Below are 26,895 nucleotides of genomic sequence, written 5' to 3'. Positions count from 1 at the left end.
CACCAAAATAAACTTATCTTTTATTCTTATTTCCCATGGACTTTTGAAAGTATCTTCATAACTCCCTGGATATTTGATATAAATTTAACTTTTAATTTCAGCATTTTTTTTTGTTTCTGTGCTGTACTTTCATATCTGTTGGCCAGTTCCCTCTTTTGATGATCCATGTCATGTGAGCTTATCACTGGGAGACAAGAAAGCAGCACAACTACAGATGTTGCTATCTGTGTGTGAATTAAACAACCTCCAGGGACCCATCTCTGAGAGACTGTATGAAGGGCCATGATTGGTTGGTGATCATGATACACATGATTGGCTAGCTCTATAGTGATTAGTGGACTGAAGAGCTAACAGCAGACTTTCTACTTCATGTAATTGCAATTAAAACACAGTGTCAGGCCAGCACCGCGGCTCAATAGGCTAATCCTCCACCTTGCGGCGCCAGCACACCGGGTTCTAGTCCTGGTCGGGGCGCCGGATTCTGTCCCGGTTGTCCCTCTTCCAGGCCAGCTCTCTGCTGTGGCCCAGGAGTGCAGTGGAGGATGGCCCAAGTGCTTGGGCCCTGCACCCCATGGGAGACCAGGAGAAGCACCTGGCTCCTGGCTTCGGATCAGTGCGGTGTGCCGGCCGTAGCGGCCATTGGAGGGTGAGCCAATGGCAAAGGAAGACCTTTCTCTGTCTCTTTCTCTCTCACTGTCCACTCTGCCTGTCGAAAACAAACAAACAAACAAAAACCAAACCAAACAAACAAAAAAACCAGTGTCAATTGAAATTTTAACTGTGTTGTTGAGAGACTAGTGTTATTTAAGTAAACTATAATAACTGAAATGCATGCAGATTAGAACTGAGCACAGTGAAGGCTGCTTCAATGCCAAGATGTATTTTATGGATATACATATGCATTTTTCTTTTACTAAAGTGTGGTCACATTCTGCCTGAGTTTTTTTTTATTATTCATTTAATTTTATATGCCATACATGTAGAAAAATCCACAGCAATCTTGGCTTCATGTTTTATGACTGCATGATATTTTATTGTAAAGTTTTACTACACTTTGTTTAACCAATCCTCCTTTAAGGACGTCTACAATTTTTCTGTTTTTCTCAATTATAAAAAATGCTGCAGTGGTCACCTTTGTACCTAAATCTTCAAAAAAAACTGTTATTTGTATGGAAAGAAACAATGCACTTTTAAGTGGAAGAATTGCTGTCTTACAGGACATACTTTTATTTATTTTTTATTTTTCCCTTTTTATTTTGGAAGATTTTCAAGCATATACAAAGAGAATCAATTAATTTTAGGCATGGATATGCAGAAGTATTTTAAAATGTGAGGAGAAAATGAAATTTAAATACAAATTTTTTGGTACAAAATTTTTGAAAGTCATGCACAATTCTTTCATAATACAAATTTTTGTGCAAATTTTTTATGGAAAATGCTTTTATTTTTTATAGTTTTGATTTTTTAACTTTATTTTTAAATTGAGAGAGAGAGAAAGGAGAGAGAGATTGAACCCACTCCCATCTACTGGTTTATTCCCCAAATATCCACAATGGCAAGAACTGGGCTGAGTGGAAGCCAGGAGCCCAGAACTCGATCCAGATCTCCCACATGTGTGGCAGGGACCTAACCACTAGAGCCATCACTGTTGCCTCCAGCAGGAAGGTGGAGACAAGAGCTGGAGCTGTACATTGAACTCAGATCACTCCAGTGTAGGTCATGGGCATGTTAACTGATATTAACTGACTTATGAAATTCTATTCTGTCCTATGCCATAGTAGTTTTTAGATCTTAAGGACTTTCTTGCTTTATTAGGCTGTTTGTGTACATATATGAGGAGTCTTCAGACATTTCATGGAAATTATGAAATGATTTTGTGGCAAAATCTTTTAATTTCATTTTCCATGAAATTTTTGAAATGCCCTCATATTTCCAGAAATGTAGCTAAATATCCATATCTGTGTTAAGGGCATTTACACATATGTACCGTTCTTAGTGTTACTCAGGGACTATAGATTATAAAATATCCATGAACCCGAGTTTGATAATATGATCATTCATTTCCAAATGCTTCTCATCTGTCTGTCTGTCCATCTTAAGAAAGGGAAAATAACCCACGACCTGGAGGAAATTCTAGTTAAATTTTCATTACATGATTTTCAGGAGATGGGGTCAAAAGGAGCTAGTAGGGCATTCAATTATGTGCTTAAGAGTGTTGGAAAATGTGGTTTTTTTCTTCAGGTGTACAATATTTTACTTGGGCTTGTTTTTCAAGTGCACTGAAGTGTAACATTTTTGGGTCCTGCCATTATGTAAAGAAGAGGCCCATCTTGTTAACTATTCCTTCATCAGCTTTGCAGTTAGCCAATTACAGGCGGTGAGGAGCCTGTGAGGGCGTGGGCTTGAGGCATTGGACAGAGTTGGGCTGGGTGGGAGGCGGGGCCCCGGGAACAACTCAGGATTGGGGTGCTCTGTTGCACCTCCCACTGCTGTATATACAAGTGATTGGCCCATGCAGATTTCTGTGTAATAATTTTGGATGGGTCATAAGTGGGCAGGGAAGGGAAGTCGTGAGGTTGGACCTCAGCTCATCCGAGGGTTAAAGGTTCTCCACACATTACAGAGACCTGGTGTGCTGTCCTGGAGTGTGGTGGACAGCTAAGACGCATTTCAGAAGTGAAGAAACAGAGAAAGCTTTGCTTTTTTTTTTTTTTTTTTTTTAACCTTTAGATCAGGGATAAGAGAGGCTCAGCGAGAAAGATGTCCACTGAAAATGTGGAGGGGAAGCCCAATAACCTTGGGGAGAGAGGAAGAGCCCGGAGCTACACTTTCCTCAGGGTTGTCCAGCCAATGTTTAACCTCAGTATTTTCACTTCTGCAGTCTCTCCTGCCGCAGAACGCATCCGATTCATCTTGGGGGAGGAGGATGACAGCCCAGCACCCCCTCAGCTCTTCACCGAACTGGACGAGTTGCTGGCCGTGGATGGGCAGGAGATGGAGTGGAAGGAGACAGCGAGGTGAGGCGTGGCTGGGTGTGAGCAGTATTGACCCAGGGAGCAAGTGCAGGACAAGGTAGTTAAGTCTGCGAGGGCCTCTGCTGGCCTTGGCACTTTGAACAGTTGGTGAGCTTAGTGTTAGCTAGGAGAATACGTGATTCCGTTTCTTTCTTTTACATTGATGTGGATGTTGGGCGTCCATTATGTTATGTGAGAGCATTGCTTTATTGAGCATTATTCTTTGTTGGGCATTATTATAATTTTGACTTTTATAAGGAATTTGATATCAATCTCAATTTCTGTGCTATTTAGTGATCAAATATTTTAAGAGATAATAAAGTCAAGGAGCCAATGATGGCAGCGAAGAGATGTGTTTCCACAGCTTGCACGCAGCTAGGTATCTTGTGAGTTCCTGTTCCAGGAGAGAGGCTGTACAGACAGTGATGGATACCAAGCAGTTGCCATTATTTCAAGTAAAGACCTGGCATTTTCTTAATACCTGGTTGAATGCAAGTAGAAGGTTTACCTGAACTTGGAGTTTAGACACCTCAGTTTACTTTCTTACCCTGTTCCATGTTAGCTGCATCATATTCAGGTTCTTTGCACTTTGGTTTCATCATCAGTGTGGATAGTAATACCTGCTACACATAATATGTACGTGTGCTAGGTAAACTATGTAAGATAGAAACATGTAATGTATGTATAATTATGCCATATATGCTTATCTGCATATGTGTGTATGTATATTGAATTGCTCTGTAAGTTAATAATTGCGCAAGCATCAAAAGTTTCATTAATTTCATGATTAGCAGAGCTTTTTTTCACATGTTGATTTAATCGTGTACTCCAGCCTCAATCTTCTGTGACACATAACTGTGTAATATAAAGACTTTGATATAATGCAGCTTTTGATCTCATCATTATTTCAGAGATATCAATGATTTCATTTTCACAAATAAAATAATGTTAAGATATATCTTTGGTAGTTTTGAATTCAGTTCAACCACTGTTTTCTATTTTCATGTATTTAAAAAAAAGTTTTATTCACTTTTATTTTTAAGACAAGGCAACAGAGAGACAGAGACAGAGAGAGAGGGAGAGAGAGAGAGAGAGAGAAAGAAAGCTAGTTATTGGGATTTTCCAACTACTGGTTCAGCAGCTGGGACTGGGCCAGGCCCAAGCCAGAAGTGAGGAACTTCATCTGATTATCCTATATGGGGACCAGGGACCCCGATATTTGAACCATCATCTGCTGCTTACCAGGGTAGGCATTAGCAGAAAGTTGAATCAGAAGCAGAAAAAGGACTTGAATCCCCCAGGCACTCAAATAAGGGGTGCAGGCCTTCCTATCTGCATCTTAACCACTGAACCAGACCCTGCGTCTCAGCCAGGTTTTTTTTTTTTCTTAAATGTATAGTATCTATTAGGCCTGTTTTAGGAACTTGGAGTATAGCAGTGAGCCAAGGGAGCTTATAACATGCATCTCTATATCTTGTACAAAAGTTTGAAGTGATTTCAATTCAGTATCTTACAATCTGAAGAATGAGGAAAACCAAATCATTATGTTTATGAAAAATAAAGTAAAAGTAGGTAGATGTCCTCTTCTGTGGCTCTAGATGGAAAATGGATTTATATCTGCTGTTCTGGTTCTAGATAGGACATTCTAGAATTAAGCTTTTTAAAAAAAATCACTTATGATGGTAAGAGCAGATGAGCTCTAAGGAAGAAGTAACTCAATAGCCTTTTGTTTTCTGGATGAGGGCTCTTTTAAGGGTTGAAGAAAGAGCTTTTTTGTAAAAGTTTCATACATTATACCATTTATATTCATGTCTTCATGAAGTTAATTGAATTTGTTGTGGTTTATTATTCAGATTTATGCTTTGTAGGCTATGAATTTATTATTATTTCCACAACTTTAAGTACTATTGAATGTCTTCATCCATTTGGTATCTTAATACTGAAGAAGTTTCATAAATTAATTTATTTGATAAATGGTGAAGAGCTTTGATTTTATACCAACAATCTTTAGGTAGCTCAGTCTTACAGAAACACTTGCTCTTAAAAAATTTAGTAGAGCCTGTGGAGAATTTTTATTTCCCATAACTTAAACCATACTCTGAAAAAAAAAATTACATGTCACCCTGGCCTATGTGGTAAGGAAAGAGACCCAACTTTGAAATATTTTATTTTCCATTTGCTGGGTGATTCTCTTTTAATAGACACCTCCAGTGGGTATGCTTATTAAACTCTTGTGTTGCACAGCTAATTAATAGTTTCCTCTTCTAATTAAAAAGCTTTTGATAGCACTTTTCCACTTCGTCTTTAATGTCCTCTTTTGGAGCTCTTCATTCTTTGCCCTTTTGGGACATCTTCCCTGATAAAGTTATTGTTTCTTACTCTCCTATCTCAGAACCAATAGCTTGTATACTACGAGAACTCTATAAATTTAGAAGATTTCTCTCTCTCTCTCTCTCACCATGTCTCTCCCTCTATAACTCTGCCTTTCAAACAAATACATCTTTAAAAAAAAAAAGATTTTCCAAAAGGTTTCAAAGCAAGAACTTTTACTAGTATCTCCATCTAATTCTTCCTTTTCCTTCTTTGTAGTAGAAAAATGCAGAGTGAGACTTGTGCTGGTATAGCCTGAATTGAGTGAAATTTTGGTTGAGTCCTGTCTTTGCTGTTCACTACCTGTCTGGCTTCAAGCAAGTCACATGGTCGTTGTGAGCTTGAGTTTCCCATTCTATCAAGTGAGAGTCATATTGAGGTTGCAGTCTAACACTGTAAATATCTTACAGTTCCAAAACTTCATTCTTGTGACTCTAGGACCTATTTAGATTCTTATTTTCATCTTGAGATTATGTGTGATTAATTATCATAAAGTAGAATTCAGGTCTACTTCCTTGTTTTTTCTTTCAGTCAACTGTAGACTACACTTTATTTTACACAACCCTTGTTCCCAGAGGGAAGAGGGATGACCATCTGTTGTATAGGCAATTCAACTTTGAGTGAGGTGGCCATAGTAGTTTCCTTCTAGGCTCTTAAAGATGAAGATGTCCTTGAGTGCTTTAGCATCCTTAAAGCCTGTTTTGAGAGCACATGTGCGTTTTTGGTAGCCTAATTGGTCCCCAAGAGGTTGTACTGCTGGAAAGGAAGCCTTGTGTGTCAGGGGAAGTTGTTCAGGAAGAAAAGTTACTCACATGGTCTTCACTCTTGTGTAATTATATAATAGATATTTATACTTCTGTTATGTAGGACTTTCCAAATTGCCGTATATGTGATATTATTCTGTGCACTTGCTCTCCTGCATTGCCTTAATTGATCTGAAGACAAGGATCATCTTGTCTGTTTACTAGTTTTCCCAGTGCCTGGTTCCTAATAAGTGCTTAGTAATATTTGTTGAATGTGTGATTAATTACAGACTTTTTACCTTAGAAACAACTGCCCTGAATATACTACTTTCTTGCAAATATTGACTGACCAAAGTTGGAGTTTTATTATAATTCCTCTTTCTGACAGAAGGACAGCTGTGGAAGGAGAGATCCTGAGCACCCAGTTTACCAGTGATAAAAAGCTCAGGAGAGGACCTATGACATCTGCATTCACAGTCCTTATCTAGATTTATTTCTTTTCTTTTTTTTTTTTTTAAGAATTATTTTATTTATTTTGAAAGACAGAAGAGTTACAGAGAGAAATAGAGCCAGAAAGAGAGAGGTCTTCCATCTGCTGTATCACTCCCCAGATGACCTCAATGGCCAGAGCTGAGCTGATCCAAAGCCAGGAAATAGCAGCTTCTTCCAGGTCTTCCACATGGGTGCAGGGGTCCAAGGACTTGGGCCATCTTCTACTGCTTTCCCAGGCCACAGCAGAGAGCTGGATCGGAAGAGGAACAGCTGGGGCTCGAGCTGGTGACCATATTGGATGCCGGCGCTGCAGGCTGGGGTTTTAACCTGCTGTGCCACAGCGCCAGCCCCCTAGATATATTTCTGTATTTAGTTGGGATCAAATAATTGGAGGGCTGATAGGAGTCTCAAAATTAACATCCCTAGAACTTAAGTCCAGATCTGTTCCTCTTACAGCAATCCCATTCTTCTAGTTGCTTAAGCCTGAACATTGGCATCTTCCTTGACTCCTGTCTCTCTCCACACCTGCTATCTGGTCAATTGGAAAATTTTATGTTACTCTCAGACATACTCAGATATCTCATTACATCTCAAATTCAGTACTTCCACAACATAGTTCAAGCTATCATCATCTCTCATGTAGATTATTGCAAATGCCTGCTACTTAGTAGGTTTCCTTGTACCTTACTTCCCTCATAAACTATTCATCACAATCTCTTTAACATTACCTCGTTTATTTGTTCCCCTTGTTTGGTCTACTTGAGTCCCACTGGTTAGTTATGGTCCTCTGTGACAGGCTTTGCACGTGGCTTCCCCTCTGAGACGCTCTTCCCACCGTGCACTGCTGCGGTTACCTGCATGGCTTGTTTCGTCACCCACCTAAGGAGTTTACTCAAATACCTCTCAGCGGCTGTCCTGTCGGCAACTGAAACCTTCCCCAATACGTCCTATCACTCTTCCTCCATTATTTTTGTCCTTAGCTCTCACCACCAGGTAGCATATTAGATATCTTGTTATTCTCTCTTGGCAATTGAATTAAAGCTCTTAGAGAACAGGGACTTTTAGTTGTTTTGCTTGTCACCATATTTCTAGTTTTTCTACACCAACCTGGTTCACAGACCACACTCAAGACATATGGATTAGATGAAGTAATAGAGAAATCAGATCTTGATCCTTAGTTTTCTGCTCTGCCTAAATTTTATGGAGAAGTTTGGAGGTGATGATTCCATGTAGAAATGTTCAGCTTTTTGGCAGTCTTTCCTTCCTATGACATACTCTGCTTCAGAATGTTTTGTAGTAATTTTTTAAGCGATTTATTTGGAAGGCTGAGTGATAAAGGGAGACAGGGAGGGATAAAAAGAGAGATCTTCCATCTGCTGGTTTACTCCCTAAATGTCCACAATTGCTAGGGCTAGACCAGGCTAAAGCCAGCATCCTAGAGCTCTATCCAGATCACTCAACGTGGGTGGCAGGAACCCAACTACTGCCTCCACATGCAATAGCATAAGTTGGACCAGAAGCGCTGAGTAGCCAGGACTCAAAACAGGCACTCCCGTATGGGATGTGAATGTTCTAATCTATGGCCATAATGCCTTCCCTGTAATAATTTGAGTTCCATTTGTTATGGCCAGTTTCCAGATATGATAGATTTTCCTCTCACCTCTTAAAAGCTCTCAAACCTACCAGACTAATAAAAAGTTTAGTGCTAGCAGGCCTTCATTTAATATCTGAAGATGTGGTATGAATCTTTTTCTGGCTCTCTTGTGAATTTGATTTTTTTTTCCTATGAAAACCCCAATTGTAGACTGTTTTGTTCCATAGAGAGTTAACCTTCTGAACTTGACAAGGTTAAGGTAGTTTCTAGTGGGAACTTATACTTCACAGAACACAATCGAACCTTGATGTACTTTTAAAATTTTCATATTTTCCAGTTTAATTATTTTATTCGACCAGAAATACCCTACACTGAGCCTCAGCATTACTGTGATTTTAGTTTTTCCTCAGGGATTTCAGATTGGCCCTGTGCCTCAAACAGTAAGAAGAATTGTTTCAGTAATGGAGGAGATGTCCTATTTGAAGTCTTGGAAAGCACAGTAATCATGTAACACAATGGATAAGAGAAGTCTTTGTTTATGTGAAGTTTAATTTCATAGCCCCTCCTTCCACCCTCCTTTTCATATCCCTTCCCTGTTTTTCTCTTCCTGAACGTTAGCACTTTGAATTTTCAGTTTTCAGTGGGCTTTCTCAAATGGAGTGCAAGTTGAAGATGAAATCGTAAAGGGGAGACTTATCAGACCTGATAAATGTGTATGATCCCTAGAATCACAGAGAATGTCACTCTTTTCAAAAGGATACTTCTGAATGTTGGGTGATTGGAATAATGGCATTCAGTCACCTAGCAGTCACTATAATGAAATCATTTGGAATTGATGAAGAAACCTATGTTTCTTGCTGAGAATATTCAGGGCCCTTGGCAGTGGCTAATGGGTACGTGAAGCAAACTGGCCCAGCTTTAGTGATAGCCCAAAGTAGGAGGAGGGGACCCTCCGTCCAGTTCTTTATTTATTTGAGTTAGGAATATATCTGCAAAAATGATTCTCAGCTTTTGGCTTCCCTTCAGTAAACTTCGAAATAAACAGTATAGGACTTCATCCCTGTTAGATGAATGTGTGTTAAAAATCACTCCTTGGAATAGTGGAAAGTGTCCTGCCAAACCTGGATAAAGAGATTTGCCATCGCAGGTTTCAGCAATGGCAGGTCAACAGATGGAAAGGTTATTGGCATTGCCCTTCTGGTTGGACAGCACAGATGAGCACCTGCTTGTGCTTCTGTTTGGTAGATTGACCCAACTCACCTCTGCAGAACTTGCAGGGGTGAGGACACCTAACCAGTGGGCCATATTAAGGCCTCCAAAATCATTTGGTCTGACTCTGCCAAGGTAATGGTAGACTCAAAATTTATAGCAGGATAATTTTTAAGTGGATAATTTTGTATGGCCTACAAATGATGTTACAAATATCCCATGTCCCTTGGCAGAAAAAAAAGATTTTTCCACTTCTGGAACTTTAAAGACATGACCACAGAACACCAACACAGGCATTTATACCTTGGGCCCCGAGAAAGAGAGAGAGAGAACACTCTTTGTTCAAGAGTAATCTGATGTATCTCTCTTTTCTCTACTGGATTACTTTGGGAAATTCTGCTTCAGACCAAGTTTATTTTTCTGTAAGAAAAAGACCCAGGGAATTTAATCTTCTGTATAATTACATGAGTATGCATTTATATATAAGTAATTGTATGCAATAGCTTTTACAGTTGATGGAAAAATTTAAGAATTGTTCTTAAAAACATCATTTATCCCAGGTATGTACTAGCATCATCTTTTCTGGTCCCTAGCAAGTTAGCAAGAAAGTTGTTACTCTTGCCATTGGTTTATTTAGTTGGATTGTAGTCTAGTGCAAAGGTCATGTCTATTTTCCACTGAAAAACTGGCATGTTTTTAAGTTCGAGGTCTTGTCTTTCCTTAATTACTTTTAATCATATGATTGGAAAATTGCAAAATGCAGTGATTCCCAGTTGGCCTTCTGTGTCTTCAACAAAGGAGTGAAATACCATTTGGTTGGCAGTCACTCAAAGTGTGTTTAACTGCAAAGGACTTTATGGTTATTCTTCTAAGAGCTGAGAATAAATAAACTTCACCTAATAAACTCCTCCTTCAAGGTTACAACGGTTTTGTAATTGCAAGCATTTAAAAAGCCACCTCCTGAAATTAATTTTCTTGTCCATGTCAAGTACTGAAACAAAAGGAAAAGTAGGAAACTTATTGCAAATATATGGTTTTTCATAGTTATTGTGAAGGGTAGATAGTGGCTTTTAGTACACTCTACAGTAAAAATGTCTATTTTTTTAGAAAAACGTAATTACATGGCTCTAAAGCACCTCTGCAGATTCGTTGGCACTTGAGTGGGCTGAACTTTGGTACCTTTGCCTTAGCTTTCTCCTTAATGGGCTCTCATTTGAATTGAGTAGCACTCTGCTTTATTTTTTTTTCCAAGTTCGTCCTTGATATGTGAGGAAGAGACACATAGCATGTAGAGTCTATGGAATGAAACTACCTACAGACAATCTATTTAAATAAGCAAGCCATTCTGTCATGCATAAATGCAGATGTTAGAAGTATCATCAGTTCCTTGAACAATTAGAGCAATTCATTTTAAAAGGAATTTAATAGGCATTACCCTAGGATTCCCCTTTTGAGTTTAGCCATGCTATGACATTATCACAACATTCAGTATTACTGAACTCAAAGTGAAATAGATGCTAATCTGATAATGCTTATCCCTTAGGAATATAAATTCTAAGAAACTGGCTAGTTGAGACTTTACATTTTCATTCTTTCATGGCTAAATCTTGACCCAAGGGGCTGGTGCTGTCTGGGAGGATGAGTAATACTATGGTTTATTTATTTATTTATTTATTTATTTATTTATTTTTTAAATTTTTTGACAGGCAGAGTTAGATACAGAGAGACAGAGAGAAAGGTCTTCCTTTTCCATTGGTTCACCCCCAAAATGGCCGCTACATCCAGAGCTACGCAGATCCAAAGCCAGGAGCCGGGTGCCCACTCCTGGTCTCCCATGCAGGTGCAGGTCCCAAGCACTTGGGCCATCCTCCACTGCCTTCCTGGGCCACAGCAGGGAGCTGGACTGGAAGAGGAGCAACTGGGAGGATTGCTCCTCCCGGCGGAGGATTAGCCAAGTGAGCCACAGTGCCTGCTGAGTAATGCTATGTTAATAAATCCAACCTAGTTGGGATTTATAATTTCTAAATGTACTTTTAAAACTTACTTGAAGTCATGGTTTTTATTATTTTTTAAAAATATTTGTTTATTTATTTGAAAAGCAGAGATACACAGATAGAGGGAGAGACAGAGAGAGAAATCTTCCATTTGCTGGTTCACTCCCCAAATGGCTGCATCAGCCAGGCCTGAGCTGGACCAAAGCTGGGAGCCAGGAGCTTTTTCCAGGTCTCCCACATGAGTGCAGGGGCCCAAGAACTTTGGACATCTTCTGCTGCTTTCTCAGGTACATTCGCAGGGAGCTGTATCAGAAGTGGAGCATGGCGAGGCACAAACCAGCATCCATATTGGATGCAGGCATCACAGACAGTGGCTTAATCAGCTATGCCACAACACCGGCCCCTCAATGTCATATTTAAGCTCTTCCTAAAACAAAACACCATGGCCTCGCTAGATACAGTGGTAGATACAGAAATTTGTGTCTCACGGTTCTGGAGGCCGGGAAGGCCACAATCAAGGCACCAGCAGATCGAATGTCTAAAGAGACCTTTATTCTCATAGTTGGCACCTCCTGGCTGCATGTTCACATGGTGGGAGGGACTAGCTAGCTAAGTGAGGCGTCCTTTGGAATACAGTAATCACCTCCAAAAGTCCTCACTCCTAATGTCATCACTTTGGGGTTAGGATTTCAGTATGTGGCAAGCATTCAGACCACAGCAAGGGTGATGGCAAGAAAGATCTCCCGTCACATCCTGTGTACAATGATGCTTTGTTTGGTGATATAGTCTGATGACAGCTGTTAGAAGGGGGCACTCTTTTGGAAAAACAAGAAGGAAGTGAAAGATATATGTATATCTATCTTTCTCTCTCTTTCACACTCCACTTTACAGAATTTTTAATGCTTATCACTCATCTTGGGCTTAAATTCTATGACCAAAGTATCTATCCTCCAGCTAATAAGAAAACTCTCGGGGCTGGTGCCGTGGCTCACTTGGTTAATCCTCCGCCTGCAGTGCCGGCATCCCATATGGGTGCCGGGTTCTAGTCCTGGTTGCTCCTCTCCCAGTCAGGCTCTCTGCTGCAGCCCGGGAAGGCAGTGGAGGATGACCCAAGTCTTTGGGCCCCTGCACCCACATGCGAGAACAGAGAAGCACCTGGCTCCTGGCTTCGGATTGGCATAGCTCCGGCCATAGCGGGCATTTGGGGGGATGAACCAACGAAAGGAAGACCTTTCTCTCTGTTTCCGTCTCTCACTGTCTAACTCTATCTGTCAAATAAAAAATAATAATAGAAAAAAACTCTTGGTAAAAATCAAGGACTCACTAGAATTTTTATAGATGACATAACGTTGTGTAATCCTGACCTGATTTCATATTCTATTGAATCTTCTGTTTTCTAAAACCTCATCTGAGCAATATCTTGTCAAATCACATGTAAATATAGTTCACATACTGATTGCCAGCACACACTTAAAGACTCTGAGCAAGTACAGAAAGATGACCAATGTGCCACAAACTGGTTATTCTAAAAATAACCCCAATTACCTTATTTTATTGTTTTGGTTATACTTGTAGAATTCTGTAAGAATCGTTAGTTTTTTTCTCAGTTCCTTCTATTCCTCTGACTTTAATAACCACCAAAGAGAAGAAATACTAATTTAATCACACATGGGCTAGAACAGTAGTAGGTTCTCATTCTCTTTCAGGATGTGTGTCAACCAATTTTGTAGAAATAAATTAGATCCAGTTGTGAAGTTCTAAAACCTCTTTGGTGGTGAGGCCGGTGCTGTGGCATAGTGGGTAAAGCCACCACCTGTGGTGCCGGCATCCATATGGGCACTGGTTCGAGTCCTGGCTGCTCTACTTCTGATCTAGCTCTCTTCTATGGCCTGGGAAAGCAATAGAAGATGGCCCAAGTCCTTGGGCTCTACACCCACATGGGAGACCCAGAAGAGGCTTCAGGTTCCTGGCTTTAGATTGGCACAGCTCCAGCCATTGCAGCTGTTTGGGGAGTGAAGCAGTAGATGGAAGGCTCTCTGCCTCTGCCTCTCTGTAACTCTGCCTTTCAAACAAATAAATAAATCTTAAAAACAAAAAAGTAAGCAAAAAACTTCTTCAATGTTGCTGCTGCCTTTTTTTTGAATAAAAGATTTATTTACTTATTTGAAAGGCAGAGTTATAGAGAGAAAGATCTACCATCTGCTGATTCACTCCCCAAATGGCCGCAACAGCCAGGACTGATCTAGGCCAAAACCAGGAGCCTGGAGCTCTATCCCGGTTCAGGGGCCCAAGTACTTGGGCCATGTTCTACTGCTTTCCTAAACACATTAGCAGTGAGCTGGATTGGAAATAGAGCAGTGGGAACTTGAAGCAGCACTCCTGTGGGTGCACATCATAGGTGGGGCCTTAACCTGCTGGTGTGCTACAATGCTGGCGCCCCCCCCATATATACATATATATACATATACGTATACATACGTGTGTGTATGTGTGTATATATATATATATATATATATACACACACACTTGTCCAAGCTGTACCCAGGAGCTTGTAACTCAGCCCCGACCTCCTACCTGTGTGACAAGGACCCAAGTACTCCAGCCATCACTCCCTACCCTTCACCCCAGTGCACGTTAGACAGAAGCTGGAATTGGGAACAGAGCTGGATCTGGCACCAAGGCACTCTAATATGGGATGCTGATGTCTTAACTGCTGTGCCTGATGCCTGTTCTGACTGGACTTTTTTATTTTTATTTTTTTGAGGTATGATATACAGGAGAAAGGAGGAGAGTCTTAGAGTTGATGTTGCAGTTGGGAATAAAGCTATGGCTGGCCCATGGGGCCTGCCTGGCTGTGAGAGCATGGAGGGGCATGGGAGAGTCTTCGGATCTGACAGAATACTTCTGAATCACATGAGTGTTGGGCTTGATTAAAAGTCTACATTTTCTTTGACATTGTGGTTGATCTCTTGATCTGTTTTCATTCTGGTTCCACTAATGTGCTTTTTTTTTCTGCCTCCTCTGGGGGTGGTAAGAGGGCTATAAATAATACCTTATGTAGAGCTCCCTCTGATCTCTGCCCTTTGTTCTCCTCTTTAGTGAGTTAGGTGAGCGTTTAGCTTTTTCTAGGGAAACATTTTTCAATCATTAATCCTTTGGGTGAAGAATGTAGGAAAACAATTTTTAACCCTCTCTTTATCTTTTCTGAGTATCTTTCACTTCTTTTTGATGGGAAGGGGAGTGGTTTTGTTTGGGTCGTGATGAACAGCAAAGTACTGATGCTGTCCTGCTTTTCTCTTACTGGATAGGAAGAGTCTATAGGGGTAGAGCCTAGAGTATAAAAGGTGCCCTGTGTGTTTGACTCTCATTTCCATTAGACTTCTTCCTTTGTGTGTGTGTGTGTGTGTGTGTGTGTGTGTGTGTGGATATATATTGCTAAGTATCACAGCATCTAGAAGTCTTAGAAAGTAAAAGCTATGACAGAGGGCAGTTTGTTCCATTGCCAAGGTTAATAGGAGATGTATTATTTTCAGAATGTGTCTGTTGTTCAGTGAGCTTGTGTGTTTTTGAATACACATGGAAGCAGACTTAAAGGGCAAAGCTTCCATTAGAATCTCAGCAAGAGGGGGAGCCATGTCAGCTGAGAAATATGTGTTGAAATAAGGTGTGGCAAAATATGCTGGCCCTGTTTTCAGCATCAGCACAGGGAAATTTTACATTCATCTAACCAACTTCATACATCATAGTTTCCAAATATGTGAAGTATATATTGGTTTATACCTAGTATTTCAACTTATATAAACCTGCCTTGTGAAGTCACACCAGAATCCTCACAATAGTGGCTGTTTTTATACACTGTAGTCCCTATCCATATGGAGAAATTTGAAATGCATATTTTTCCCTACTAACTTTAAGAAATTAGATAAGTTCTCATTCTGAAGAAGCTCATGACCTCATACGGGAAGATATAAAACCAAGGGTGCTTTGGCTGTTCTGGTGTGCTTTCTAACATTAGTGAATCAAGTCGTTTTGTGACTTTGGGTGTATTTGTGAAGATAGCATAATTAATGATATAACAGGATGGTACAACTCCACAAAAGGAGATTTTTTTTTCAGAAAACTTTTATTTAATAAATATAAATTTTGGGGCCGGCACTGTGGCGCAGTAGGTTAAAGCCCTGGCCTGAAGTGCAGGCATCCCATATGGGTGCTGGTTTGAGTCCCGGCAGCTCCTCTTCTGAACCAGCTCTCTGCTATGGCCTGAGATAGCAGTGGAAGATGGCCCAAGTCCTTGGGCCCCTGCGCCCACGTGGGAGACCTGGAGGAAGCTTGTGGCTCCTGGCTTTGGATCGGCACAGCTCCATCCATTGCGGTCATCTGGGGAGCGGACCAGCGGATGAAAGACCTTTGTTTCTGTCTCTCCCTCTCACTGTCTGTAACACTGCCTCTAAAATAAATAAATCAATAAATCTTTTAAAAATAAATATAAATTTCGAAAGTACAACTTTTGGATTATAACATTTTTCCCCCCATAATTGCCCTCCCACTCGCAAACCATCCCATCTCCTACTCCCTCTCCCATCCCATTCTTCATTAAGATTCATTTTTAATTATTTTTATATACAGAAGATCAACTTAGTGTATACTAAGTAAAGATTTCAACAGATTGCATCCATACAGACACACAAAGTATAAAGTACTATTTGAGTATTAGCTTTACTGTTAATTCGCATAGTACAACACATTTAAGGACAGAGATCCTATATGGGGAGTAGGTGCACAGTGACTCCTATAAGGTGATGTTTTGAAAGTGCCGGTGGGGTGAAGTTGGTGGGGTTAGCTTTGCTGCCGCTAGCGTATGTTAAAACATTTCTCATTGCTCTTCATTAATCTCATCTACACAGGTGGATCAAGTTTGAAGAAAAAGTGGAGCAGGGTGGGGAGAGGTGGAGCAAGCCCCACGTGGCCACACTGTCCCTTCACAGCCTCTTTGAGCTGAGGACGTGTATGGAGAAGGGGTCCATCATGCTTGACCGGGAGGCCACCTCTCTCCCACAGCTGGTGGGTGAGTATGCTGCTCCAAGTTCCTCTTTTGTTTTGTCTCCATCAATGCAGACTACAGTGTGTAAAGTGGCCTTTGATATTCTATAACATTTTAATGTTTTCTTTTTTGTATTGCAAAACTATGCTTTATTGCAGAAAATATGAAAATAGAAATATTAAAAAGTTTTTAAAAATCATGTGTAGTACTACTCTCTGGTCATAGCCATTGTCAGAATTTTAGAGTATTTCTTTGAAGATTTATTTCCAAGTCTTCTGTTTTTTTAATTTTGTTTTTTTGTGTATTTGAGAGGCAGAGGGGCAAACAGAAGAAGAGACAGAGACGGACACACCTACAGACCTACACACGTGTGCATGCGTGCACACCTACACTAACAGAGAAAGAGGGAGAGAGTGTGTGTTCTCATCCTCTAGTTCACTGCCCAAAAGCCCACAAGGCAGCTTCTAGGCCAAGGCCAGAACTGAGAGCTGGATGTAACCCAGGTCTCCCACATGGGTGACAGGAGCCCAGCTACTTGAGCCATGACTGCTGTCTCCAGGTGTGCTTTGGTGGGAAACTGGAGCAAGGACTGGGAATCCAACCTTGATGTGGGACACAGGTGTCTTAACCACTGTGCTAATTACCTGCTCCTGTCCTGTCTTCTCTTGTATTCTTTACATTTCTTACGTTAGTTTTTTCCGTTACAGTTAGGATCATGTTATATATGTACAGATTGGCTTTCATTTCCTTTACTTGTTAGCATAAGGGCAACATGCTTTTTAAAGATTTTATTTATTTGAGAGGTAGAGTTACAGACAGAGGGAGAGATGGAAAGGTCTTCCATCTGCTGTTTCACTCTCCAAATGGCCACAACAGCTGAAGCTGGGTCAATCTGAAGCCAGGAGCCAGGAGCTTCTTTGGGGTCTCCCACATGGGTGGGCCATCTTCCACTGCTTTCCCATACCATAAGCAGAGAGCTTGATCAGAAGAGGAGCAGCCAGGACACAAACTGGTGCCCATATGGGATGGTTGTACTGCAGATGGAGCCTTAGCCTATTACGCCACAACGCTGGCCCCAGGGTCAAAATTTTGAGTAGTGTCCCTCAACCACACAGCCTCGGTTATGTCAGACTGGATGTCTGGATACTGGATTTATGGAACTTTCTGACTTTAGACATTGCACTCTATACTTCCGTTTGGTCATCTGAAAACAATTTAAATCCTTTGTTAGATAATGGTCTAGTTCCTGGGGTAGCTGCATGTAGAGAAAGGTTGTTTGGGACAAGGGGCCAGCAGGCCTTATAGTTTAGTGACTAAGTCAGGTCACATTGGTGCTGAGCATTGATTATGTCACTATCTGCAAAGTCACAGGACCTCATGGCTCAGGGTAGCTTTGGCCTTGCTTTGCAGTCATGTCATGTGCACTGCATGTTAACTCATCATGCCAGACGCTTTGGTGACATCACTGCATTCCAGACTGGACTTACTGTTTTCATTTTCTAGCGAGAGCCTGGCCCATGCTGCCTTCAGCTCTAGGTATGTTGAAGATTATGGTTTCCTGGCAGGTGGGGGGAACCTTTTTTCTGCCAAGAGCCATTTGAGTATTTGTAACATCATTCATGGGCCATATGAAATTATCAGCTTGAAAACTAGCCTGCAATAGATTTATTGAATTTCAAGTCCCACCTGCGGTTGCCTTGGCAGGGCCCAGACCAAAATTTTTTATGGGCCTTATAAGCCTGCATGCTTGGAGGTTTTTCACCTTTGTGAGAGGTCCAGGGGTTCTACTTGCTATTGCTAGGAAAATTTCATAGCTAGGTGACTTCTGTGTCTGTAGGAATGACTGCACCTTCCCAAGGGGTCTGCAGTGCACGTTCCCTGGGACTGCTGGACCTGCCTGCAGAAAGTGCCAGTGAAGCATTCCTGTGTCATTTCAGGTTTGCTGCAAAATTTCTCTGTGTATCTACAAACAAAAGTCTGTCCGTGGCATCTCTACTTGTGTAGGCAGCTGAAAATTTCAGCATTTGTTTTGTAAGAAAAGATTGGCTGTCACGTGATGAATGTATATGGCTGAGCCACTTGTATATGTACCTGGATCTTCTTTGCAGAACTCGTTAGTTAAATTTGCAAAGAAGCCCCACACCTTTCATTTGTCTGAAGTAGTTAGGGGACAAGTTGTAGAAGGGAGAGGGACTCATGTGTTCATCTGCCCGATGGGCAGATATAATTATTTCATGCATTTATTCATCAGTGTTACATGAGCACCCACAGTCTGCCAGGCACTATCGTACTGTGGAATTGGTTTGAAAATCTACTTCTGTAAATGGGAAAAGTTACAAAACCTACACATCCAGATAAGTAGCTAGGAGGGGGAAATGCTGCTGTGTGTATAATTTTTATATTGGGCAGGACACATGAGGCTGAAAATGGAAATCTGACTTGTAAGGAGAGATTTTGGATGTTGGTACCCAGGGTAGGTGGAGCCCATTTACAACGATGGAGAGAAGCAAACAGAAGGCATCTTTCTCTGGATGATGTGTTCCATTGACTTTTTCATGTTTTAAAAGCTACAAAAGAGCTCGTTATCCAAGAAAGTTGGGTTCAAACAAAAGGAGTGCAATTTTTCTGTGAGATTTGTAATTTCTAAGAACTAACCTGAACAGGATGTCAGAAATGATGCACAAGTTGAAAATCAGGTCAGGAGGCACACATGCAGGGGGAACTGGAAAAGAAACCTGTGACTAGGCATAGTACAGGCAATATAGGAGGAGAATTGGGGTAGCTAGAAGGCGACCATATTGAAAAGGAAACCCACCCTATCATAGGTCATCATCAGTGCCTGGAAAGCCACCATTTTGAAATTCATTCCACTGAGTCCTGGTTTGTCCTGTGTTGTAAGAAGCAGCTGCTTGCAAGGGGCCTTGCATTACTCCCCCAAGATGCAGAGTAGTGCAGAAGAAACAATGTTGCATTTGGAGTTGGAGAAGTTTATTAAAGTCCCTTCTATTAGCATCTCTGACCATTGAGAAGGCAGGTCACTGAACTCTTTCCCAACCTTGGTTCCCTTATCTAAAGGATAAAGGTAGAATTTGAGGGTTGCTAGGAGAATGAAGAGAAATCATCACATGTCATGTAACACACTTACATGTCTATTCCCACTCTCCCTACCTGTCACCTAGCAGCAGGCACGTGCAGACCCCCAGAGTCAGGTAGACAAATGCTCAGCAACTTCATGAGCCGGGAAAAAGATTCTAGGGGGTGTGGAGGTCGGAGATGGCAGCTGCTGAACACCTTTGTGCTATGTCTGCACTCGAAATCCACACGAGCAGTGCAAGTTAGCGTTGAGTTGTGCACTCGAACTTCTCTCTAAACTGCCATAGGAATCTTCAGCGTAGGAAAGTGTGGGGAGCAACTCGGACTAGACTAAGTTACTGGAATTAAGACTTATTCTGTGCATCTGCTCTCCCACAATATGGCGCTGAGAAGGGAGAAACAGCTTCTACACAGCTGCCTCCAGTTCAACCAATAAACTGTAGGACCTGCTCCTGATTGGAGGAGAGCAGCGTACTCGGCGTGTGGGCAGCCGAGTTGGGATTGGCGGAAGAGGACTATAAAGGAGGAGAGAGACGGCATGCACCAGGAACATCTAAGAGGAACATCTAGCTGAAGGAACACCTGTGCAGCCCCCGAGAGAGCCGGCCGGCGGTGTGCCGCTCCCCTGCGGAAGTGGGGAATGTGGCCAGGGGGAACTGCCCTTCCACGGAGGTGGAAGGGACAGTAGCCAACCCGGGAAGAACCAGCAGCAAACCCAGGGAGGGCCGAGCAGACAAAAGAACAGCGCAGGGTCCAGTGTCGCTCCTCTACGAAGACGGGGAGAGACATAATGGTGCCGTGACTCGGATATGAAGCCTAGGCAGGGCTTAGTGTCGTTCCTCCATGAAGAGGGGGAGCGACAGGAAAGAGCATCTTTAAGGAGTCTCTGGTCATCAGCCCATTTGTGTGCATCAAAAGACAGAGTCCTGCATTATATTGGAACGAAGGGCCAAAGAGAGAAGTTGTAGCATTTAAGAAAGGTTAATCAAGCATTTTGTATTTTTTGCTTTAATTTCTATTACTTCTTAATATCGGCTGTGAACTTTGTGTCTAACCTCCATGCATTTAGTTTAAAAATTGTCATTACATGTTAAAATTAGACACCAGTAGGTCACTTTGAGGTATCATCACTCACTAATATGTTTGCTCCACGGTCCCTGGGGGCAAGCGGGCGGAGAGCCAGGGCTGTCACTCCGGAGCTGATAATAGAGAAAAGAGTTCAGAGGCAAACAACACATCACAAACAAAACAAAACGAAGGGAGACGGCAGGAAAAGGCCAGCTCTGCAAACGTGGGGAGAAGGGCATTTTAAAAGAATGTTATTGGCTAAAAAGAAATACTCTTTAAATCCTCTGAAGGAACCAAAACCTTACAGAAGGCAAAACATGCAGGGGGAAAGGCTTTATTTCATGTTACATGACAGAAAATGCCGTAGTAACTTGGAGAGCTGTACTCATTATTTGGTTATTAAAAAAATCAATCCTGTCCCATCAGAGGATGAAATGCAGTTGTTTTGTCCTGACTCACCTCTGATCAGCTCTGAGCTGAGAATTATGCACAACCAAGTTCCAAGATGCTTCTGCCCCCCACAACCTATTTTGTTTTGACAAATGGGAAGATAAACAATAGCAAGTGTGGTGATATCAACCAAACAATAGCATGGCCTCTTGCTTCTTTGCAGTCCACCTGCTGCCCCTTTGGCCGTGCTGCCTCTGAGAGGCCTCCCACCTGGCAGGTTCAAGGGCAAGCAGCATGTGAGGGGCACGCGCTACAGGGAGACATGGAGACTGTGAGCAGTGAGTGACTGCTTAAACAGGTTCTGCTTCTCAAACTTAGCACATTCAGCCTAATGCTGACTCTTCTTGGGTCTTCTATTTGCCTTTTTTTTTTTTTTTTTGACAGTCAGAGTGGACAGTGAGAGAGAGAGACAGAGAGAAAGGTCTTCCTTTGCCGTTGGTTCACCCTCCAATGGCCACCGCGGCCGGTGCACCGCGCTGATCCGAAGGCAGGAGCCAGGTGTTTCTCCTGGTCTCCCATGGGATGCAGGGCCCAAGGACTTGGGCCATCCTCCACTGCACTCCCGGGCCACAGCAGAGAGCTGGCCTGGAAGAGGGGCAACCGGGACAGAATCCGGCGCCACTAGGTGGAGGATTAGCCTATTGAGCCACAGCGCCGGCCTCTATTTGCTTTTTAAAATTTTTTTCATGAAGAATCCTTTCTGGATGCTAATAGAAAAATTTATCTTTAAAATATTACAAAGGCTAAAACATCGTTTTCCTGGATGGTTTTAATAGCTCTAGTATTAGAGTCCTTGTTCTAGTTCTCCATTTAAAAGTGTCATTCACTATGAAGCCCCATCCATGAGAATTTCCCTTCTCTCCTAAGTTTAAAAAATTAAAAGGCATTTCAGGTATTTCAGCGTGAGGTGAAATAGATTAGTAAAGTGTAGTTCTATTTTTGGAGTTTTCATTTTTATGTTTGAAGCATTCTTGATCTGTGCAAGTTAGCAGATAGGTGGGTCCTCTGTGTTTCTTGCTTTTTAAACTTTCTATAATTTGAAGTGACATTAATTTTCCTTCCTTCCTAATCACAAAACTAGTAAATATTCATTTAAAAATAATCCAGTGGTAGGCATTTGGTGCACTGTTTAGAACCTCCCTTGAGTGACAGGTGTTGTGGCACAGGGCGTTAAGCCACCACTTGGGAAAGCCTGCATCCCCTTTAAAGTACCTGGTTTGAGTCCTCACTACTCTGCTTCTGATCTGGCTCCCTGCTGATTCACCTAGGAGGCAGAAGCTGAGGGTTCAAGTGCTTAAGTCCCTGGTATCCAGTTGGGAGACCTGGATGAGGTTCCTGGCTCTTCTCCTGGCTTCAACCTAGTTCAGCGTCAGCTGTTGGGGAGTGAACCAGCGGATGGAATCAATCTCTCTCTCTCTCCCTCTCTGCCTTTCAAATAAATAAGTTATTTTTTAAAAAAGATCAGGCTGTCACATCCCATGTCTCAGTGTACGGTTTTAGTCCTGACTCCCCTTCTTCTGATGCAGCTTTCCTGTTAATGTGCTTCCTTGGAGGAAGCAGGTGATGGCTTAAGTATTTGGGTCCCTGCTGCCATGTGGCAGATAGAGTTCTAGGTTCCTGGCTTCAGCCTGGCCAGGCCACGAAAGTTGTGTTAATTTATGGAATGAATCAGTGGGTAGAAACTCTTTCTCTTTGACTCTCAGATAAATAAATAAATAAAGATTCAACAAATAAGTAATTCCAAAAAATATAGTAGACAGAAACCCAGAACATCTATAAATCTAATTTTTTGGAAAATTTTTAGAAACAAAGATTCTTCTTTCTGCTGGTTCAGTCCCCAGATGGCTGCAACAGAAAGGTCTGGACCAGGAGCCTGGATCTCCATACAGGTCTCACACATGTGTTTCAGGGGCCCAAACACTTGGGCTTTCTTCTGGTGCTTTTCCCAAGTGCATTAGCAGGGAACTGGATTGGAAATAGAGTGCTTGGGACACAAATTGGCTCCCATATGGGCTGCTGGCACCGCAGGCCACAGCTTAACCCACTAAGCCACAGTGCCAGACTCTAGAGCTTATTTTTTAAGGAAAGAAAAATGTTATGTGACATGGAGAAAGATCTAAATTGTGAGTCAGAAATCTTGGCTGCATTTGGGAGTTCTGTCTCTAGTGAGTGTATGTCTGTGGGCAAGGTACTCGTCTGTGCATCCTCTTCTTTCCCATGTAACAAGAGGTTGAACTTGGTGCTCCCTGAGATTCCTTTCAGCTTTGCTAACATCTAGAGCTGACACATTTTTGTTGACCAGTTGGTGTCATCTGTGGGATTTTTGAACACTGAAGGCTTAATTTCAATGTAGCTGTCACGTGTCACAGCCCTAACTTTGCTGTGAAAGAACTTATAGTTAATGCTTAAAGAGATTCCTATGAAGTGGGCCATTTTTATGGAAACTTCATGAAAGGCATACGCCACTCAGATGTTTTATCCCATCCTAACTGGTGGTTTCCAGCCGTTAGTAACAGAGGGTGGTTGTGCATTCTTGTGGGTTGGTTTGAAATTTCAAGGGCGGGCAAGAATTGAGGGAGGCCCTGCCAGGAAGAGTAGATAAGAAACCCTGTAATCCACAACCTGGAATTCGAGTAGCAATTTGATAATACTTGTAGCAGATATGTTGGGGCTGTTTGTTTGTTTTTATGATTCATCTGTCAAATTGATTTTCCATGTTGAATAAGACTTAAGGGGTAGAGGGGTTGGGTTCCATAGGTGCCTTGTTGCAGGGTTGGTTTTGAGTTTTACTGAGTAGGATTTGTGTGGTTAAAACTACTCAGAAATAAAGGCCACTGTCAAACCAACACATTCACAGCAGAAACTCTTCATGCCTTGCTCAGGCTACCTATCAAGTGGTCCAATGTTATGTGACTTTTAAGGCATCTGTGTAAGGCACGCGGTAGAAAATCCTGGGTTTAAGCCCTGCATGCTTTCCGAATATTTGTAGATTGTATAACTCTCGAGTGTCTGGCTGTAGTTATGAGACCAGTCCTGTGAGTGCTTGCTAGGAATATGGGCTTTTGAGAAGTATGGTGATGCCCAAGTAACGCCCCATGAACATCTGTAGCTTTTCTTTGCAAAGAGGTGGGAATCCTTGAGAGATGCTGTTAGCCAGTACCCATGGATTTTCTTGTCAGACTTTTGGAAAAGAATAGTTCTCTTCACTTGTAGCACACAAGTGGAGAGAAATGTAGATGTGTGCTGTATGCATCCGTGCACCAGAAAATGTAGACAGACTCTCTGCAGAGGACAAAAATGTTACACATGGCAAGTCAGCTTCTTGGCTAGATTCTGTGGTGTTTGCCCTCAGTCCCATTCTAGGTGGGATGTTGGCCTGTCCTGTTGTTAATGAGGGATGTCTCAGGCCATGTTGATGCTGCATTGCTGTGAGAAAGAGGATTTCTTGTTTTTCACTGGAGTAAAGGGCTTGTCCTCTGGTAGGACTCAGGGGATGATTTCTGTCCAACACAGCCATTTTTTTTTTAAGTTAAAACTCTGCTTAAATGCAGGTAATTGTAAACTAGATTTTCTTTAGTAAGACTAAGATACAAAAATTTCATAGAAAATTCTCATCAGGTAGCCAATGGAAATTTATTGGAAAAAGGTTGATTGTTTGGATCTTCCAATAAATTAGTTTCTTTACATGTGGAATAAATCTCTATTGAAGAGGAAAAAAAGAACTAAAGTGTAATTTTGTAGTTTACCCTGTCTTTTATCAGATTAATTGGTATTCGGATGACTTTATATTTGGAAAGGTATTGCTTTCCTTTATTGTGTTCTATTTTAAAGAAATATAATAACACAGAAAAATGTGTTAAATAGTCAGTAATCCCATTATTTTATATTTTGTAAATGTTCTCTAATTTGTGGATGTAATTTATGCATCTGATGAGACATTTGGCATGATAGAGTACATGAAAATTTTGAATTTTTTAAAAAGATTTATGTATTTATTTGAAAGGCAGAGTTACAGAGAGGCAGAGGCAGAGAGAGAAAGAGGTCTTCCATCCACTGGTTCACTACCCAAATGGCCACAATGGCCGGAGCTGGGCTAATCTGAAGCCAGGAACCAGGAGCTTCTTCTGGGTCTCCTATGTGGGTGCAGGGCCCAAGGACTTGGGCCATCTTCTGCTGCCCTCCCAGGCCATAGCAGAGAGCTGGATCGAAAGTGGAGCAGCTGGGTCTCAGCTGGCACCCAAATGGGATGCCAGCACTGTAGGCAGCGACTTTACCTGCTATGCCAGAGTGCCAGCCCTTGAATATTTTTTAAGTTGAAAAAATATAAATTACTGATATACTGTATGACTCAAAAGAATGTGATGTATGTGAATTCACTGTAACTATGGATTGAAAAAAATGAACAATTCTGCTTCCAAACATTCAATTAATACTGAAATATTTACAGCTCTCTCGTTAATGTCCATATCTCCATACCTTGTGTCTTTATCCTACATAAAGTGGGCAGTTGGAAACTTGAAAGTAATATATTGGTACGAAAATTGAGGATGACATCCATACATTTAGACCAGGAATAGTAACGCTGTGATTTGTGACTGAATTTTGTGTTTTGCTTTGCTTTTGTATCAGAGATGATTGTTGACCATCAGATCGAGACAGGCCTGTTGAAGCCTGACCTGAAGGATAAGGTGACCTATACTTTGCTGCGGAAGCATCGGCATCAAACCAAGAAATCCAACCTTCGCTCCCTGGCTGACATTGGGAAGACTGTCTCCAGTGCAAGTAGGATGTTTACCAGCCCTGATAATGGTAATGCAGGGGCATCTGTCATCTGGTTTCTGTTTTCTGTCTCACCTTTACTCCATGTCTTTTGCTTTTTCTTAAATCCCTCTGCATAATTCTTCCTTTCTCAGGATCACGTATCACAGCCATTTCATAATGACCCCTTTCCTCCAATGGGGCAGGTTTGCAGTGTTGCTGCAAGGAGCAGTTATTGTGGACTGTTAGTGACGTGTTGCCTGTTCTCCCTGGCCGAGATGGTTTGGCAATAACTCTGTGATGAAACAACTTGATATTTCAGATGGATCAGCCGTTTGTTGATTATTGAGTACATCAGGGAATATATTCTCCATGTAGTGGTTTGCCAGAAATGATAGATGCTTTGTAATCTCCTATCATTAAGTATTTGCTTGGTATATGAGATGGTATCCAACTTATAAATGTTCATTTCATCAAGGTAAGACTGAATATTACTTTTAGTACTTAAAAAATCTTCTCTTTTAATATGGTAGTAGTAGATAGGAGAACAATGACTCAGGATGGAGTATTAACCATATTATATAACAGTAGAGATGGAAAAGTATCCTATTTATACTTTATTGCATTTACTAGTGTCTCTCTCTCTATAAAGCATCTGTCTTATCTGTCTTCTGCATTATTGCCTTGGTTTCGAAATAAATTTCATGATTGGGTACAAATGGACAAGGGTGATGTCAGTCCCCAACAATTACGAAAAATGAAGGTCTAGTGGAAAGATTTCCTAAGCACCGGGCTGCTAGAAATAGGTCTCGACACCCACCCAACTCCTAGTTGTTCTTAGTATTAAAAGAAATGAGTAGATAAGGGAGATTATAACTCATTGTCCTCAGTTGCACTTTCAAAATGACATAAAAATGTTGTCATGGAAAAGGTGGATTAAGTGAATTGTATAAACTGAATTCCAACTCAGCCATTCTGTGTCTGGGAGTGGGGTTTTCTGACTCAAAGTTAATGGCTGAGTGGAGGAGAGCTTTCCATTAACAGACTTTCTCTGGTACATTTTAAAAGC

General features: G+C 41.6%; 1 protein-coding gene across 8 annotated transcripts in view; it reads left to right on the top strand.

Moving 5' to 3' along the window:
* Positions 1 to 26,895, top strand: part of SLC4A4 (solute carrier family 4 member 4) — a 460,760-nt gene that overhangs the window by 232,965 nt on the left and 200,900 nt on the right. For all 8 annotated transcript variants that reach the window (XM_070079470.1, XM_070079472.1, XM_070079471.1 and 5 more), the window contains 3 exon segments: positions 2,882 to 3,017; positions 16,321 to 16,481; positions 25,698 to 25,877. In XM_070079470.1, the coding sequence (XP_069935571.1) occupies positions 2,882 to 3,017; positions 16,321 to 16,481; positions 25,698 to 25,877 (477 nt within the window).

This window comes from Oryctolagus cuniculus, chromosome 8 (genome assembly GCF_964237555.1).
Source record: "Oryctolagus cuniculus chromosome 8, mOryCun1.1, whole genome shotgun sequence".
In the NCBI taxonomy this organism is placed as follows: domain Eukaryota; kingdom Metazoa; phylum Chordata; class Mammalia; order Lagomorpha; family Leporidae; genus Oryctolagus; species Oryctolagus cuniculus.
Note: the sequence above shows the minus strand (reverse complement) of the source record. Positions and strands in the feature narration are given on the sequence as shown.